This window comes from Lepidochelys kempii, chromosome 10 (assembly GCF_965140265.1).
Source record: "Lepidochelys kempii isolate rLepKem1 chromosome 10, rLepKem1.hap2, whole genome shotgun sequence".
In the NCBI taxonomy this organism is placed as follows: domain Eukaryota; kingdom Metazoa; phylum Chordata; order Testudines; family Cheloniidae; genus Lepidochelys; species Lepidochelys kempii.
In genome coordinates, this window is record NC_133265.1 from 67,737,563 (window position 1) to 67,754,937 (window position 17,375).

The following is a 17,375-nucleotide window of genomic DNA, read 5'->3' on the forward strand; positions in this document are numbered from 1 at the left end:
GGTTTTTCCTACAGGAATTAAATGTAAAGAACATTCTATGGGCCTTTGTGCACTGGGTGAAAGCATGCCTTCTAATAAATATTGGGTCAAGCAGGGGACTATGAAGATGGTGATAAATGTATGTACATATTTGCACATGCATTATTTGTACATTCCTATTTGGTATGCTCAAACATACGGGCCTGTATTTTTATGGACTCTGATTTTAATTGCCCGTTTTGAAAATGGAAGTTATTAGCATTTCTAAACATTTCCTCTCTGTAGTGGTTTGAGCTCTATGCTTGTCTAGGTTGAGTTAATTGCAAGGTAAATAATCCTAATTATTAATAGGATGCAGTGATGATGTAGCCATGTTTATCCCAGAATATTAGAGAGACAAGGTGGGTGAAGTAAATAAAAGATATTGCCTCACTCGCCTTGTCTCCCTAACTATTAAAACATTCCAAATTTAAGATACACTGAAAAATGTTTGTTCTTTTTTCTGAATTGTTTTCTTTCACTGCACCCTCAAATAATTTCTGTATAAGTTGCCATTGGCTGATTGGTTCCTGGAAATTTTCTCTCCCATTTTGGGTAATATATATAAGGAATGAAATGCCTTTCTGAGTTTAAAATAATGTTTTCTTTGAAGACGATGCCAAAAGTTCTAGGTGCATAACACGTAACTCCCAGGAGGGAAGGAAAATTACTAAGCTTTAATACAGTTCATTTATGGCTTCCAATTATTTTTATTGTTATTACTATGATTTTTTATGCACTAATCACAATGGCATATGCACCTCTGAAAAAAACCAAACAGTGTTTACATTAAACTATCCACCAACATAAAAATTAAGATTTTCCCCAGGAAACATCATCCATAATCAAACAAATGTCTAATATGAAAGATGTGCCTTCTTCCATGCTCTGAAGATTTTTAAACTCTGTCTTTGGTGGATCATGCAAGGGAAGCCCGTTCTACAGTCAGGGTCCCTGCACTGAAATTTCCCAGCCTCCGTCCTTGACAGCAGAACAAAATTGTGATTTATTTTTTTTTAAAGCTACTTTTCAAATAAGACTGTTGCTCAAATGGGGATAGATAATTTAGCTCTCACTGTTGGTGACAAAGCCTGACTCCTATTAGCTTGACACTTTCATTTCTTTGTGAAGATCCTGTAGGTATTATTCCTGTGTGGATATGGGCCCAGATAGGACTCAGCATTCTAATCTTTCTAATGAAGCCCTAGAAAAGCATTTAGTAGCTAAGGCGAATGACTGGAGCCTGTCATGTTTTAATTTATAAATAATGTCTTACATTTATAGGGCACACTTCATCCCCAAGATGCCAAAGTACAGTACAAATTATATATAGATGTTCTTTTACCTACTTTAGGGTAGAAAGTAGAAGCTGTTTTACAGCATGCAGCAAACACAACAATAGAGTTTAGGAAGCAAAGGGAAGGAGAAATTCTGTCTAACTAAAGCTGCGGAAGTAATTTAGATGGGCAGAATATAACGAGCCAAACTGAAATTTGGCCAGACTCTGGGGCTAACAGCCTTACTGTAGCGTAAAGCATCATGGGATCATTAATGACCCAAGCAACCAGGATCTCTGTTCTGAATGTAATCCAACAGATGGTGTTGCAATGCTCCCTGGCAAAACGATGTAGCATTGGTTCAGTATTAAATCAAAGGGACGATTGCCACTTCCTGAAGCAACAGCCTCACTTTCGGCAGCACCCCAGGTTTCCCTTCGGGTATCTTTACATTGCAATAAAAACCCCAGCACCAATTCTCAGAGCGTGGGTCAGCTGATTTGAGCTTGCAGAGCGTGGGCTAAAAATTGCAGTGTAGATGTGTGGGCTCCCACCTTGTGCAGTTTTATAGCCCTACAGCCTGAGCCCCGCAAGCCCGTCAGCTGATGCAGGACAGCCACAGCCATGCCATGGGTCTTTTATCAAGCATAGATGTACCCTTTGGAGTTGCCCATCCAAGTGCTGATTATACCAGGTTATTAGTTATTGATCTGCCCAGGTCACAGGCTGACTCTGTGCAGCTATTAAAAGTGCACAAAAATATCAATAATTTGCGTGTACCCAAAGGAAGGTACTCATAGTTTTTTTCCATTGAAAATGACAAATGGTCTTACAAGGTAGTATCTTTTATGGGACCAACTTCTGTTCATGAAAGAGACAGGGTTTCAAGCGCCACAGAACTCTTCTTCAGGTCTCTCTCTCATATCCTGGGACCAATACAGCTACAACAACACTGAGGCCAAATGATCCTATGTCCTAACTCCACTTCGATGCAGGCCATTGGTTTTGCATGTTGTAGAAATACACTAATGCACAATATTTTACACCTCAGATATTGTGTGCACATCCAATTTGATCAATGTCTTATCTGAACCTGATCTGTATGCCCCATATTCAGTTCAAGTTCTAGACCCATATATTCGCCACGGAATTTTGAAAATGTAGCCTATAATGCTATAAAGCAGCAGGGCACATCCCAGGAGCTTGGCCAGCCAGGGAAGAAAAATCGCCAGAGGGGCTTCTCAGCACTGTTACATAATTACAGGAGAATAATTTGAAAAAGGCAACATGCAAATGTTTGATTATTAGAAACTTCTGTTTGTATTGCTCCAGATTTCTGTGTGGTTTTCTGCCTTATTGCCAAATAGCTCTCTGCATTATTATTACATATGAGTTATGTTGTGAAATGTCATGAATATTGGCATACAGTATACAAATGTGTTGTAATGGAAATCTCTTTAGACCAGGTATACTGCCCCAAAAGACAGTGTGGTTCAGTTCTTTTTCTATCAACCCATAAGTCATCAGTGGAGACAGACAGAGTTCTTCCCGTGTACTGTAACATGTGGAGGAGGTAAGTAATGGCTGTGGCTCAAGAGTGTTTACAACTGTGGATTATACATGGCTGATTTATAACTTTCATACAGTGTCATTTTTTAAATCAGTTAAATAAGGTTATGCCGCTTTGCACGTTGGTGGTTGTTCAGATAAATAAGTGACTGAGTACAAGGTAATAGCTGCAGTTAATATAAACATATTAGTCATATTTTATTGTTTTACATACTATCAAATGTCAGTGTACAGATAATGAATTACCTTATGAGAAAGAGATTCAGAAAAATAAAGAGAGGAGAGTCGGAGTGATGTGGGGCTAGAAGTGAGAAAAAATGGATAGCAGTATGAAGATCACAGGAAGATGAACAAAGAGATCAAATGGGAAGATAGAGATTAAGAGCGAGAAGGGAGGAAGGAGGCATTTCTGGCTATAAATTTAAATGTTAGAGTGAGAATGTTAGAGCGGTGCTAATAGATAGGAAAGTCGGTGGAGTGAAGAAAAGAGAGATGAGGTAGGTGAACAATGAGGCAAAACACTGTAGACTTGGTGCATGGTATTGGACCAAGTGAAGTGGCCAAACAGAGGTTTTTTGACAAACTAGCATACTCATCTTTGCAGAAATAGAGGCACATGGGCAGTATTTTTGCTGTATCAAAAATATGAAACTTGTGGATATGTGAAGTGTTTAGAAGGCGAAATTTCTAATATTTAGCAACATGAGAAATGTGTATGGAGAGAGGACATTGAGGGTCAAAGGTAACATCAGAGTTTCTAGTGGAACCACCTGGAAAGACAGGAACATTATAGACAATAAAAAGCTGGGAAAGAAGAAAGAGTGAGGGATAGAAATGGAGTGATGCAAAAGAAATAGCACAGTGTTTGAGATCCACTTTTAAAGCTTATTCACTTGACTACAATTTTATTTGCTTTGCCCCTGATTCTCCACTACAAGTGGATGATGTAGACAGTGGTAGCTGCAGTGACCCCTGTATGGCACTCTGAACCCCAGCAGGTTGGTCCTGGTGAAAGTCAGACCAGCAGGGGGCCTACTCCAACTTCCACTGCTAGTTTAAACTCCACAATTTATACAACCAGGGGATTAAGATAGTTCAGTTCCACCATCCCCCTCTCCTCCTGCCTCAGGACATCACAAGTGCAAGGCTATCTTCTCCTTATGCAGAGGTGGTGGTTGGAGAAGTAGTTGGCATAGGAAATGATTATACAACCTATACCTGTTTTACACCGGTGCAGATTCATCTGATACAGGGAAGTTCTCCAGGGGAGTCTGATAGTAACACTCCTATACTCATTCTCTTAGAGACTACACTAGTATTATTCATATAGACTAAAAAAATCAAAATAGTCTAAATAATTACCCCACTATTGCAGGACCCATTAAAATGCTGTTTTTCAAAGAATGGCTCGTGTGTTTGTTAAAAAAATAAGAGAGCCTTGTCAAGTGCTTAAAGTACAAGTGAAGAGTCTGGTTCTCTTTGCAGCTGTCTCAGACCAGTCACAACATCTCTTTGTGCCTCAGTTTCCCCACCATAAAAAATGGAAATAACATACACTCACAATTACTATTCCTAGGTCCCATGCCTCTAGCCAGAGTCATGGTGGGAAACTCCTCTATCTCAGAAGATTTTTTGGCCCTCTGAAACATGACCCTCATTTGAAATGTGAATGCTAATCCTGTGGGATGGTATTGTCAAAGAAGTAGAATTGCAAGCCTAAGTGTTTTTCCCTGATGTTCCTCACAGGGGAAGAAGTGTACAGTATAATATTTTTTATTGTGAGCATTGCAAACACTGGATAGCTCAATGGACATCTTCCCTTCTAGGTTGATGGCTCAAATCCAATCTAAGAGAGTGTTGTCTTGAAAAATTATTACTATCTAATGGCTGCTTATTCTCTTTGAAATTAGCTGGTAGCTTCAGTGCAATTCCTTGTGGATGGATGTCCTTATTAGGAAATCACACCATCTTTATCAACAAAGCTTGGTGTTCTTGTTGGCAGTCCTGAGAGAAAGGCCAGTAAATAAATGAGCCTGGAGACTAAGCTACACACTGACCCCAGACAGCGGCAGTGTTGAGGGCTGTATGTTACTGGGGAAACTTGCACTGCTGCTGCCCAGCCTGAACCTATTATCTTCTCGAAGATTTGGTCTCCAGATGCTGTCTGAGCTCTTTCACCAGCACTAAAATGACTCAGACATTTCAGATAGAAAAAGTTCCATGCAACAAAAAATTAGAATCAGCTGTTCACCAGGATATCATGTCTCAGTTGGATCACTCCACATTCAGTTCTGTAATCTCTGTGTGGGTGAGGGAGAGTCTCGGGAGTGCAGAGAGGAGAGGTGTGGTTGTATTTGTACAAACAAATACAAATAAACAGGAAAGTTTTAAAAACCTGAATTTTCTTTGCAGCTGGTAATTCTTCTTGGTCTGCTGGGTGCTTACAAGAACTGGCACATGCATGCTTAAGGTGCTGGAACTGCTTCATTTTTCTTTATGATTATCACTCTCATGCATGATGACACTTTGGATCGGCCAAGAGACACATAAGTGAAGCTATTGCTATATGATACTTCAGCATTTTCAGTAGACACAGTTATGTTATTAGTTTATTGACTCTATTTGGATTTTCATTCTTGTGGTTTCATCCTTTTTCTTTTTTAGCACATACCAGAACATCCTTCTTGTCTTCTCTGTTTCAGTGAAAGACAATTCCTGTGAATAAGCTTTTTTTTCTTAGCCAAGAAAGCAACCTAGTGGTTTATTAAACTCAGATCTTTTCTGTTAACCAGTCCTTTTATGCAGATATTTGCACCAAGTAGTTACTTCAGGTTTTCTTTTCTTGGCTCTTTAACTAGGAATGTTCTTGAAAATATTTCTTTGTTTTCTAAAGTTTAACTTAACAATGTCTTTGGACCTCATCTCCAATTCCTCTGGCTTTCTGTTTTAAGTATTTTTCATACCACACATGACCACCTAATACACCTCTCAGTAGTGCACTCAGTAAACACTTCTGTGTGGATTTTATAAATGTGGACGTACAACACGGCCATCCAATTGTGCACCTCAAGAAAGTGACCAGTGAGGTGTCCTAGTAGGTGTATAACTGCATCTGTTAAAAATTTGTTATTTTGAGTGTCTTCCTAAAACACTCCCGGAACAAAGGGCCAGACTCTCAGTTGATGTTAATTGATATAGCTTCCTTGACTTCAGTTGCTGACTGAAGATCTGGCCCTATATGTCCGAGTACAGCATTTCCTTATTTAAAAAAACCCCAGCGTTTCCTTATTTAAAAAAAAAACCCACAAAAATCACTGTATTTAACTGGATGTATAGTTTAGTATTTGAGAAAAGAAAGCCGTTTGAATTTATCTTCCTTCATCACAAGCATTAGCATGTTCATCTTTTGCTCCCATGTTAGGTTATCAACTTAACTCTGCTGAATGTGTGGATATTCGTTTGAAGCGAGTTGTTCCTGATCACTACTGTCACTACTACCCAGAAAATAAGAAACCAAAGCCTAAACTAAAGGAATGCAACATGGATCCCTGTCCTTCTAGGTTTGTATGACAAATATGCAAGTGGGATGGTATTTTTAGTTACTAAGGAGCAAGTAACCATATTTATTTGACTTTTGACACACTTTGATCTTCAGGACTGCTTAATTTTAATTGTTCAGGACATTAAAGAAAGTCTGGCATTTGCACCAACACGAACAGACTTGGAGCACTTCTCAATCTTACACAGAGGTGGTTTCAATAGTCCATTTGTTTTTGTTCGTGGCCTACCTTTGCTGCAGATTTCTTGCTGAGCTCTATGGATATGTCTACCCTGCCATCAGAACAGCACATGCAGAAATATTCAAGCTAGCTTTGGTTGAACTAGCTCACTACACATAGCAGTATGGCTGCTGTGGCACAAACAACAGTATGGACTAGCCCCCCCGAATATGTGCCTATGGTCCCAGGTGAAGTTGTACTCAGATAGCTTGCCTGGGCCGCTGTGGCAACATCACTATTTTTAGCAAGCTACCTTAATCAAAGTTAGCTTGGATGTGTCTACACAGGCTGTACTGGTGCCTCCCGATTGTGGTGTAGACATACCCTATGGCACCAGTGCACACATTTTGTAGGATTATGTGAACATGAGGGACTGTATGTCTGCTTTTGGATTTATCGATGCTGTCATATGTTATTCAGGATTTCCCATTAAAGGCAGGTAGTAGCTCCATTCCTCATTCAGCATGAAGTTTTTGCACGTGGTTTATTCTGGTTTGTCCATCTGTCTGGTATAAAAATTTCATTCGCCATTTTCACTCTACAATTGGTCACATAATATTTAAAGTTTTGGGGGGATATTTTTTAAAGTTACAAGATAGTCAGAAAAAATCAATTCAAATAAAGGTACTTCTGGTGCAAATACCACTGAATATTATTGCCAAATTATAAAGGCTACAGTATACATAAACTGTATTGAATTGCACAGTGGTATTTAAAACTAACTTACTTTTGGATTGTCTGGTGAGGTTTCCTGGCTCTGCTGAAGTATCTTAAAATACTTCACAGTGTCAGGTCCCAGAACCTCACATTAATATGCCATCTGGCTGGACTAGAGTTATATATAAGAAAAGGAGGAAACACTCTGAATAGATTTCATTTCCTATAGCTAACCTGTCCATTTCCTTTAATCCGTGTTAAATATAATCATTGATTGTGACCTCTGCTAAGTATAGATGCACAGACTTTAAAAGTTCTTTTCGAAAATGCTAGTTGATAGAATGGCAAGATTTTAATACAGTATATCTGAAAAAGCTGTGGGAGCACGACAGGTAAAAAAGTAGAAATTATGAGCTCTTGCTATACAGATTTACCCTACAAAGACAGACCAGGGGATGAGGGGAAATAATGTCCTATTTCACTTCTCCTTGCAGACCTGAGGAATAGACCTTCCCTTAACCTCGGAGCCTACTCCTGCTAGGTGCTGAGCAACTTCTGTAATTCAAGTAAGCAGCAGTTGAGGGTGCTGAGCACCTTCCAGGAAGTGCTCAGCACCTCCATAGATTGAACCCTTATCATGCATTTTTTCAGCTGCATGCACCTTCCACGGATCCCTTCATTACAGATTTCTCTGTGGTGTCCATTTCTTTGTTAAGAAATGACTGTGCATCCCGGGGAAGTGGCACAACCTGGGAGGAGTCACACACAGGAGGATTACGTAGAACTGTTTAATGGTCATTCACTGCCTTTTGAGGAGAAATTGCTTTTTCCATTTTTGTGGAATGAATTAAGGAGTTAATAGAGCGTTTCCAGCATCTTCAGAAATGATGGGTACATAATGGGTCAGCTTGTTCCACAGGAAGATCCTGTAGTTGGTCTCACATTTCCTGATCTCATGGTGGGATTTGTTCACTTTTAAATATGATTGTGCATAACATGTAGAGCAAATACCATCTCGGATATGAGAAATAATGATGCCATATTTCTTTTATTGACAGTGATGGATTTAAAGAAATCATGCCCTATGATCACTTCCAGCCTCTTCCTCGGTATGTATGGGGACTAAAACATGTAGGTCAGCATTAGGATGAGATTTCCGTGGGAATTCAAGATTCAGATACAAAGACTCAAATCACTGTATAGTTTAGAACATTATCTACTGTCTTTGCATACTATCGTAGTAGTTGATCTTCCAAGTTATACAGAAGAGAGTAGATCTTGGGCTCAATCCTGCAAACACTGTGCATGTGAGTGACTTGAATGGGACTATTCCTAAGTAAAGCATTGCAGGATTGGGCCCTCTGTTACTGCAACAAAAACCTGCTAAGTGCATAACTGTTTAGTGCAGAAGTAATAGTCTGTTAAAATTTCCTCTAAAATTCATGTATTTATTCATTTTTTTCTGTGAAGGTATATTTTGGTTTGATTAATAAAAAATGCATGCATTCAGTGTAACTATTCATGTAATGTGGCACTCTGGGAATGAATTCTTTGCTTGTTAAAATATATTGCTCTTCTGTTCTTTTTGTTGTTTATTCCTACATGCTGTTTGTTCATATACACACTGCTTTAGTGCTTTGCCGATATGGAATTTTCTGTGCTTCTTCATTACCTAAGTGGTTTGAGAGCATTGTTTCACCTGAGATGGTCAGAAAATTAATTTAATGCTACTCTGAAACATGCTAGATGGTTTTTTTTATAAAGAACTTAGGGACTTCAATTTAAAAACACTGGGTCAGATCTGCAGCTGGTTTAAATCCGTGTAGTCAGTGGAGGTAAGCAGATTTACACCATCTGAGGATTTGGTCAATTGTTTAATGAAAAGCTAAAATTAAAAATATATTTTTCTGAATATGGTGGGAGAAGAGTGAACTTGCAGACTCACTTGACTGAGTGGAACTCTTTGGATTCCATCAACTGGTGTAAATTATCATAGCTCCATTGACTTGACAATTTACACAGCAGAGGATATGCTGCTCTCTGATGTTTTTTGGCTGTGTCAGATAGGTGGAGATGTTTTCTCCTGTGGCTTAGTACTGGAGTTTTGCAATTATCCTGCTCCTATCTTTTCCCCTTTCCTCTCTTCCTTCTGCTGCCAGACTGCAGATTTCTCTGTGTTGACCTCAACACAATTTCTTTATATCAATGCTTTGTGTTCTGAGTGGCTCAGGAAACCAGTTGAAATTAAGGTTCCGTTTCCCTTCTGTGCTGCACTATGCCTATAGAGTCTGTACAGCACTGTCCATGGTGAAGGAGATCATAAGGAGGGTGAAGTCATGGGCAGCTGCTCTCATTTCAAGCATTAAGAACTGCAGATAAGGGCTCACATCACTCCAGGTCTGTGCCAGCAGACACTGGCCTAGTCCCCATGTGTGAAATCTCACTGCGGGCTGTGTTAGTTTTGTTGGTTTAAAGCAGTCATGATCACCCCATCTACTCAGAGACCAGCGAGCAGCAAGCATACACCCAAAAGTTGGTGGCATTGCTTAAGGAAGGGGCGAGAACAAGGCAGGCTGATTCAATGTATTGCTGCTCTAGCCTTCACTGGGAGCGCTCTTAAAGCGCTTCAGTGGGAGAAGAAAGCTGCCCTTCTCTAACAGAACTAGAAGAGGGCGATGGTGGAAACACCTGGCCGCTTTGCACATTCTTGCACCAGCTGGTGAATCTGGCCCAGTCAGGAGCTAAATACTGCAGCAATTCTCACATATATACACTCTGTGCTTGTTGCCTGTAAAGTTGTTGCACATACTCCACATTAATTCTGCTTTTTACCTGTTCAAGTGCTGAGCCCGGCTGTTCACACATAACAGGCATAAAACAAAGTGCTGTAGATGCTCTTCACCAAAGCTTTACTGGCTCGCTTTTCTTGAGCAGCAATCACCTCCCATGTAATACAAAGGCCACGTGGAGGGCTGCTTTGCAATCCTGTGGCATTCACCACCATTTTCTCATTCAAATGAGGAAGTTGTGAGAAAGTCACAATGCACACTGCAGGCTCTTGAAAGAGTTCTCTTGCGGCTGGAGCTGTAAACGTCCTACTGAAATATTTCTACAGATGGAGATCTTTGAAATAAACAGAAAAATTTCCCAGGATAAAAATTTTCTTTTAAGGCTTTTGGAATGCCTCCATATATCTCAGACTTGCTGGACTGTTGAGGATCCCTTGACAGTTGTGGGTTCTGGAAAGTGTCTCCTTGACTGCCTGCCCACGACACTTCCCCTCCTCCCCCCAGTAGCCCTGGACCTCACTCCATCTTGAAAATGCTCAAGGGAATATGGGAACTGGAGTGTGTTCGAAACTGATGAGATAAAGAAAAACAACTATAAAACTTTATGCTATAAACACTTCTAAGAGTAGTATTACATCTAGTACAGTCAGCCTTACACAGATGAATCCATGAGCTGCTAACTCATTGAACAGCTAATTGCTCTTTAGTTCCTGATATTTTCAAAGAAAATGAGTTGATTTTAACACTGGCCATTTGTTTAGGTAAAACAGTGAAAAGTATAACTGTGACATTTTAAAAGCCTTTTTCTCTGGTAATGTGAAATGAATATTTAGTCAGTCAGCTATATATTGCCTGCTTTTGAGCATATATCCTATGTTTAAAGTTCAAAGGAGGTTTTTGTATGTTTAAAATTGACTCTGTGCTATAGTGTTTGAACATGATTGATATGTTTCTTGTAGACAGTTTAATGAATTATTTAAAATAGGAAGTATTCTTGAGTTACCTTCTGTATTGTAGGGAGTAGGTAGTACTTACTGACGTCTGCCTTTGATTTATAGGCTTCTGCTCCATCTACTCTGATATTATGACTTCCTTTACAAAACCTATGTTACTCTTGATGAATTGATTTAGGTGGGATATTTCTGTACTGGCTGAGTCTATCATTCATAAATGATGTAATTTTTTTCACAGTTCTTTTCTGAGCCACTGCAATTGTAATATTTAAAGGTTTTAGACTGGCTATAGTAAAGTCTTCTTACTCACTTCCTGCCTTGATTTGCCAAAGCTAAGATATGACGAGCTTTAAAGACCAGGTGCAGGACCCAACTATTTCCCCAGGTTTCTTTTTGGGGGCAGGTGGATGGGGCAATGAGGGATTGAATAGGGCTGTGTGAGAACCAAAGTGGGAGCCCAGGATTGAGGCCTTGTAGTTTGTAATTGTCAATGATACACTTACGTCAGGAAGATCCTTGAGTATGTCTTCAATATTTATTTACTGTCTTTTGTGAAAGAGTAGATGCCTAAATGTGTGGTTTGTGCTTAGAGTATGAGATAAAGCCACTGAAAATGTATAACTTTACTGTCTTCCCCACTTCTGATGTCACTGCAAGTTTGATCTTCAGTATGTTTATCTCTCGGGCTGTAAGCTTTTCAGAGCAGGGGCTTTTGTTTTTAGACCGCCTCAAGCACATTGTTGGTGCTAACCAAATAATAATGATGAAAAATTACATGTAGCCATGTAAAGTAGTAGCCTAAGTGTGGAACACACTTCATTATATTGATTCATTCTAGACTTATTCAAATAATCAAATACATTGTATTCCTGCTTTAACTCCTCAAAATGTATACAAGAGAATCAGGTTATTCCAAACACTTCAGGAAATTTACCTGGGCACTTTAGTCCATTTATTTGTGTGTTCATTTTGGCACACAGCAGAAAGAAAGCCTGAAACAAAGGCACAATATGTTTCTGATTCTATATACATTTTTGTACAAATGTCAGAAAATAGACCTGATTCTGCTCCCTTTTGAAGTCAGTGGCAAAAGTTTCATTCACATCAGTGGAAATAAGATTGGGTTCAATATTTTGCTTTGCTTTATAGATGGCATTATTTTTAATGTATTTGGGGTTTGGTTGTTTTTTTCCCCCTAGATGGGAACATAATCCTTGGACTGCATGTTCTGTTTCCTGTGGAGGTGGAATTCAGAGGAGGAGCTTTGTTTGTGTAGAGGAGACCATACATGGAGAGATACTGCAAGTGGAGGAATGGAAATGCATGTATGCTCCCAAGCCCAAGGTCATGCAAACCTGTAATCTGTTTGATTGTCCTAAGTGGGTAGCTATGGAATGGTCTCAGGTAAACTGAAAAATTATTTGTTCCTAATTTTGAAAGGCAGCCTCCAATTGTATACAGTGATATAATTATGGGCAAAAATAATTGCAGGCACATTTTGTGGCACTGAGCAGTAGATATTTAGCCTACAATTCATGATGTAAGATATCTCTGTGGAATAAAATGCATGTGCAGGTTTTTGTGCCTTCAGAACTATACTTCAGGACTTTTGTCTCCCACTTCTTGATAGATGTAATCAGGGGTGAAAGTAACTTAAGGGAATTACTGGTATGCAGGGCAGCCGGGGTCCTGAGCAAGGTGGGGGGTGGCTCAACCAGAAGGGGCGGGGGCTGGGGCCAGGGGCTCCTGGCCGCTGCCACCACGCTGGGGCTCTGATGATGATTTAAAGGGCTGGGGGCTCCAGTTGCATTAGCGGCGGCTGGGAGCCCTCAGGCCTTTAAATCACCGCCAGAGCTCCATGATAGTTGTGGCAGCGGTTGGGAGCCCCAGGGCTCTGGTGGCGATTTAAAGGGCCAGGGGCTCTGGCCACTGCTGGGAGCTCTAGGCCCTTTTAAATTGCCAGGCCCTGGGGAAGCTGCCCCCTGCCGGTAGGATCAACTGTGTACCGGCTCTTACTGGTACACCGTACCAGACTGTACCGGCTTACTTTCACCTCTGGATGTAATCCTCCACTGCAGATAATTTGCCAAGAACATGGCTGTTTGGGAATTGAGAGATATCTGTATGGGTGGTTTTCCTAGCATTCTCCTTACCTTTCATTATAGTAACAGGAATACAGAGCCAACATATCTTGGTTCTGCTTATCTGACATGGATAGATAACACTTCTATGTTTCCTGAGTTCATCCAAATAAGATCACTGAAATACAGTTGGAGAAGCATTCTGATGTTTTTTCTGACCCAACTTAAACCAAAAACCACTAAAAATGTTGTGTGAGAGCTTATTCTCAGTAGATTCACAGTTCCATTATAGACTGTAGCTGTTCAGATAGGCGTTGCAGAACCCAGGAAGACATCCCCCTTCACCCCCCCACACACACATCTTTAGAGGTTTGTCCATTACTAGCCATCACTAATATCCTTTAGTCACTTGGCAATGCAAGATTATATTTAAATAATGTTCATCTGAAATCTGATGGAACAGCTATTATAGTTTTCACTTAAGGCCTGATGCCAAAGTGTGGGCTTTGGGTAAGGACTTAAAGCTTCCAAATTCATATTTATGAATGACATTATTTTAAAAAAATATTTTTAAAAGAATCTGTGGAGTAAGATTATTGTATTGTCTCCTTTAGTGCACGGTGACCTGTGGCCGAGGCTTACGTTACCGAGTGGTATTGTGTATTGACCACCGTGGCCAGCATGTCGGGGGCTGTAATCCACAACTTAAGCTACATATAAAAGAAGAGTGCATTGTGCCAGTACCATGTTGCAAACCAAGAGGTAACTGGAACTTTGTCTGCATGTGTTATTGTTTTGCATTTTTGTTAACAGAAGTAAAGGGTCCGTGGTCACCTCTCCCAAAAGTACCAGAAGCTCAAATTTGCCAGGACTTGTTCCAGTGTTGGTAAAAGGAAGTGTTGTTGCCATTGGTGGTAAGAAAGGTATATGTGTGATATTTTTTGCTGATAACATTGATACCATGTAATGAAAACTACAATCTCTCTAAATTAAAATACATAACTTAAGTTAAATAGGGGAAAAGTGGGAGCAATACATTAGGTGCCAGGGGATTGCTCAATAACATTTTCAATGGGAAGAGTAATATGTTCGTAGAGCTTATGGTACATATAACCATGGCCCTTGTTCCTCTATATCGACAGCTAGAACTACAGAATTCTGCAGGCAACATGGAAAAACCTTAAATAATGTCCATGCTGATTTCCCTCTCCTCTTCTTTTCCACTTTTTAATTTTTTTAAAATAATCTTTAATGCTTAATGACATGGATTAACAAATGTCCTTTAAAAATTAATTGAGGAATAAAAGATAGATGAGATGATGTAGGGAAATAAGGGGAAACAAAGAGCAAGAGGTATGAAGTGATATAAAAGTGACATTTCCTATTCCATTCTTATCTCATAAGTACAGTAGATCGGTAGGTAGATAGCTAGGTAGGCTTCTCTGTCTCAGTCCTGGTCCCTGAACCTTAGGCTTGGAAGGTCTTTTCAGTCTTTTCATATTTATTGGAAAAACTTGTTGGGAATATTCACAACTTAACAGTAAGATTTACATAGTAAAATTAATAGCAAATGTAGTTAAGTGCTATTGAAACCCAATGACTTACCACAGATAAGTTGGTAGAGCAGGATATTTTGAGGTTTTAGGGAGTTCTCCAGGCAAAAAACCATCAAGGGACAAATACAACAGAATTCTCTAAGTCTTGCAGTAAAAATGGTAATGAAAGTATTATGGAACTTCAGGGGACCTGCAAGGAGAAGAACTTGGTATGAATGTGGTGTGTATCTGCACAGTCCAAAAGGAGTTTAGATAAAGTTCTTTGAAGTTTCATTCTTTTCAGTACATGGAGAATATATTGGAAGACTTCAGAGCTTAGACCAGTGTTTCTTAACCTTTTTGTGCTGGCGACTCCCTTTGGACTTAAAAAAAAAAAAAAAAAAGGTTGTGACCCCCCGCTACCAGAAAAAAACTGTGACCCCTTACCTTCAGCCCTATGGGATGTGGGACTCCAGCCTCCACGCTTTGGGCCACAGGGCTTCAGCCCTGCACAGGGCTGAAACAAGTAAATTAGCTTTGTGCGGCCCCAGGAAATTGCCCTGCTTCCTACCCCGTTATGCCAGCCCTGCTTGAAACACCCCTTCCTCCCCACCCCCCCCCAAAAAAACTTAAGCCCAGTTGAGATACGCTGGTTTAGGCAATCAAGAGAGAAAGTGTTTCACATCCAAGACTCTAGTTTGAATCCAGTCCATCTGTATTATGATTGAAATTTGTTACCCTTTGACAATTCTTCTAACCATATACGGTGAGCTGGCATTGCCATTCTATTACTTCAAGATTTGGGTGTCCACATCACAAAATAACATCATTGCAATTGGCACTAACCAGCTGCACTTTTGGGAAACTCAGAAAAGAAGCCAAAGATTGAATGGATATGGAGATTGAATTACTGGTACCTTCCCACCCACAGAGGTATTCCTGCAGGTCAGGGTTTAGTAACAATGTCATAACAATGTGGTGGTAGTTGTATTACTGAATAAAAGTTTTGCAGTGCTGCCTATCTGGTACATTTCTCAAATAGTAAATGAATATTACAAGGCAAACAAAATGTAAAAAGAAAACAGTTTACTTATCTGAATGATAAATTTTACCTTATAAAGAATTCTAAGATGTTTTATGCTCAAAATTGCAGATTTAGAAATATTGTGGCATTTTGTTTAGTATTGTTGGAATAAGGAAAAGGCTAGGAATAGAAATTGTGGCAAGTCGTATTCAATTTGCCATAAATACTCATTCATTTCCTGTTTAAGTTCTACCTTTCCATAGATAGAGTGACACTGAAGTGAGTAAATAATACAAAATTTGCATTTAAAATGCCAACAATTATTAATAAAACAAAGCAACGCCAAATTTGTTCTTGCTGCAGCTTTCTCCCCTCTTGATGTGAGACCTGCCAAGCAAAATGCTTGTACTTTTGCCCAGGTGCAGACAAATCACATGGAATATTATATAAAAACTTAATGAATAGCGATTAAGGCACCTGACAGTCTCAAAAAGTAACAGCTAATACTTCAACTGTAATATGTGTCACTAGTATTAATTTCCAAAATCACAGTGTGGGATAATAGTAGAAGAAAAAGTGTTTTCAATAGCAGAGATGGACCTGTGGGCAGATTCAGTTCCAAACTTTTCTATAGTTCAGAAGAGGATTTTTGGATCTGGGTATTTTGTTTTGGACCCATCTTTAATCAATGCACTATGTAGATACTAATGTGCTGAAGTGAATAATGCAATATGTATTAAATGCTTCTGAATTTGATGGAATTAATTATGCTTTTTTCCCTACCAGAAAAAATTCCTGTAGAAGCTAAACTACCCTGGTTCAAACAAGCACAAGAAATAGAAGAGACCAGAACAGCATCAGAAGAACCAATGTAAGTTCCCCTTTCTGGGTGGAAAAAATGTTGCTTATATATTGTACAAGTCAAGCCTGTTGTCATGCAGATGGATTTGGCATTTGACGCTCTGTGGGACTGGGCTACCTTGTGGGCTTTTATTCCTGGTTTTATATTTTGACTGCCTGGCTTTTGGAACAGCTGTCCTGAGTGGCATAGAATATATGGGCCAGATTGATGGCTCCCTATGCATCAGTGGAGCAGTAGCAAGGGGACCTTAATTTAGCCATGAAAGCTGTTGAGGATTTCCCCAGTGTGGGAGAATCTTCAACTGATGTAAAGCAAGTGTATGCTGCTTTAAGCTAACCATTCCCTCCCTCTCAATAATGTAATCATTGTGTTGGAGATGGAGAGGGGCACATTGCTGGAGAGAGAAATACCCCTATGCCTCCACCCTCAAATATTACACACCATGCTCGTGAATTGAGGGGAGTTAATTATAATAATCTGAGCCATTCAGAAGATGTTGCTTGAGCCACCCACCACTTTGGCCCTGGGGCTGAGAAATAGTTGTGTTCGCAGCATGTGCATAACTGACATTCTCTTGAGTCCAGCTCTATTCACACCCCTTTAGTTTAGTTCATATCTGTGATGCAATGAGCATTCATAGAATCACGTGTGTGTAGAATAACTGCGAGTGGTGCTTATCTCCTTCATATATTTTAATTACAGCAGGTGTTTACATGGGTTTCCAAGGCATTCACTGTAATATGTTGTGTCTGGGCCAAATTCTGCTCTTATTTATAATTATGTAAATCTGAAGTTACTCAGAGGAGCTCAAGATTTACACCACTGTACCTG

General features: G+C 39.7%; 1 protein-coding gene across 7 annotated transcripts in view; it reads left to right on the plus strand.

Annotated features, from left to right (window-relative positions):
• ADAMTSL3 (ADAMTS like 3) overlaps window positions 1–17,375 on the plus strand; it is a 279,320-nt gene that overhangs the window by 196,225 nt on the left and 65,720 nt on the right. For all 7 annotated transcript variants that reach the window (XM_073304072.1, XM_073304073.1, XM_073304071.1 and 4 more), the window contains exons 10-15: window positions 2,757–2,868; window positions 6,286–6,424; window positions 8,359–8,409; window positions 12,242–12,446; window positions 13,738–13,885; window positions 16,469–16,553. In XM_073304072.1, the coding sequence (XP_073160173.1) occupies window positions 2,757–2,868; window positions 6,286–6,424; window positions 8,359–8,409; window positions 12,242–12,446; window positions 13,738–13,885; window positions 16,469–16,553 (740 nt within the window). The remainder of the gene's footprint in view (window positions 1–2,756; window positions 2,869–6,285; window positions 6,425–8,358; window positions 8,410–12,241; window positions 12,447–13,737; window positions 13,886–16,468; window positions 16,554–17,375) is intronic.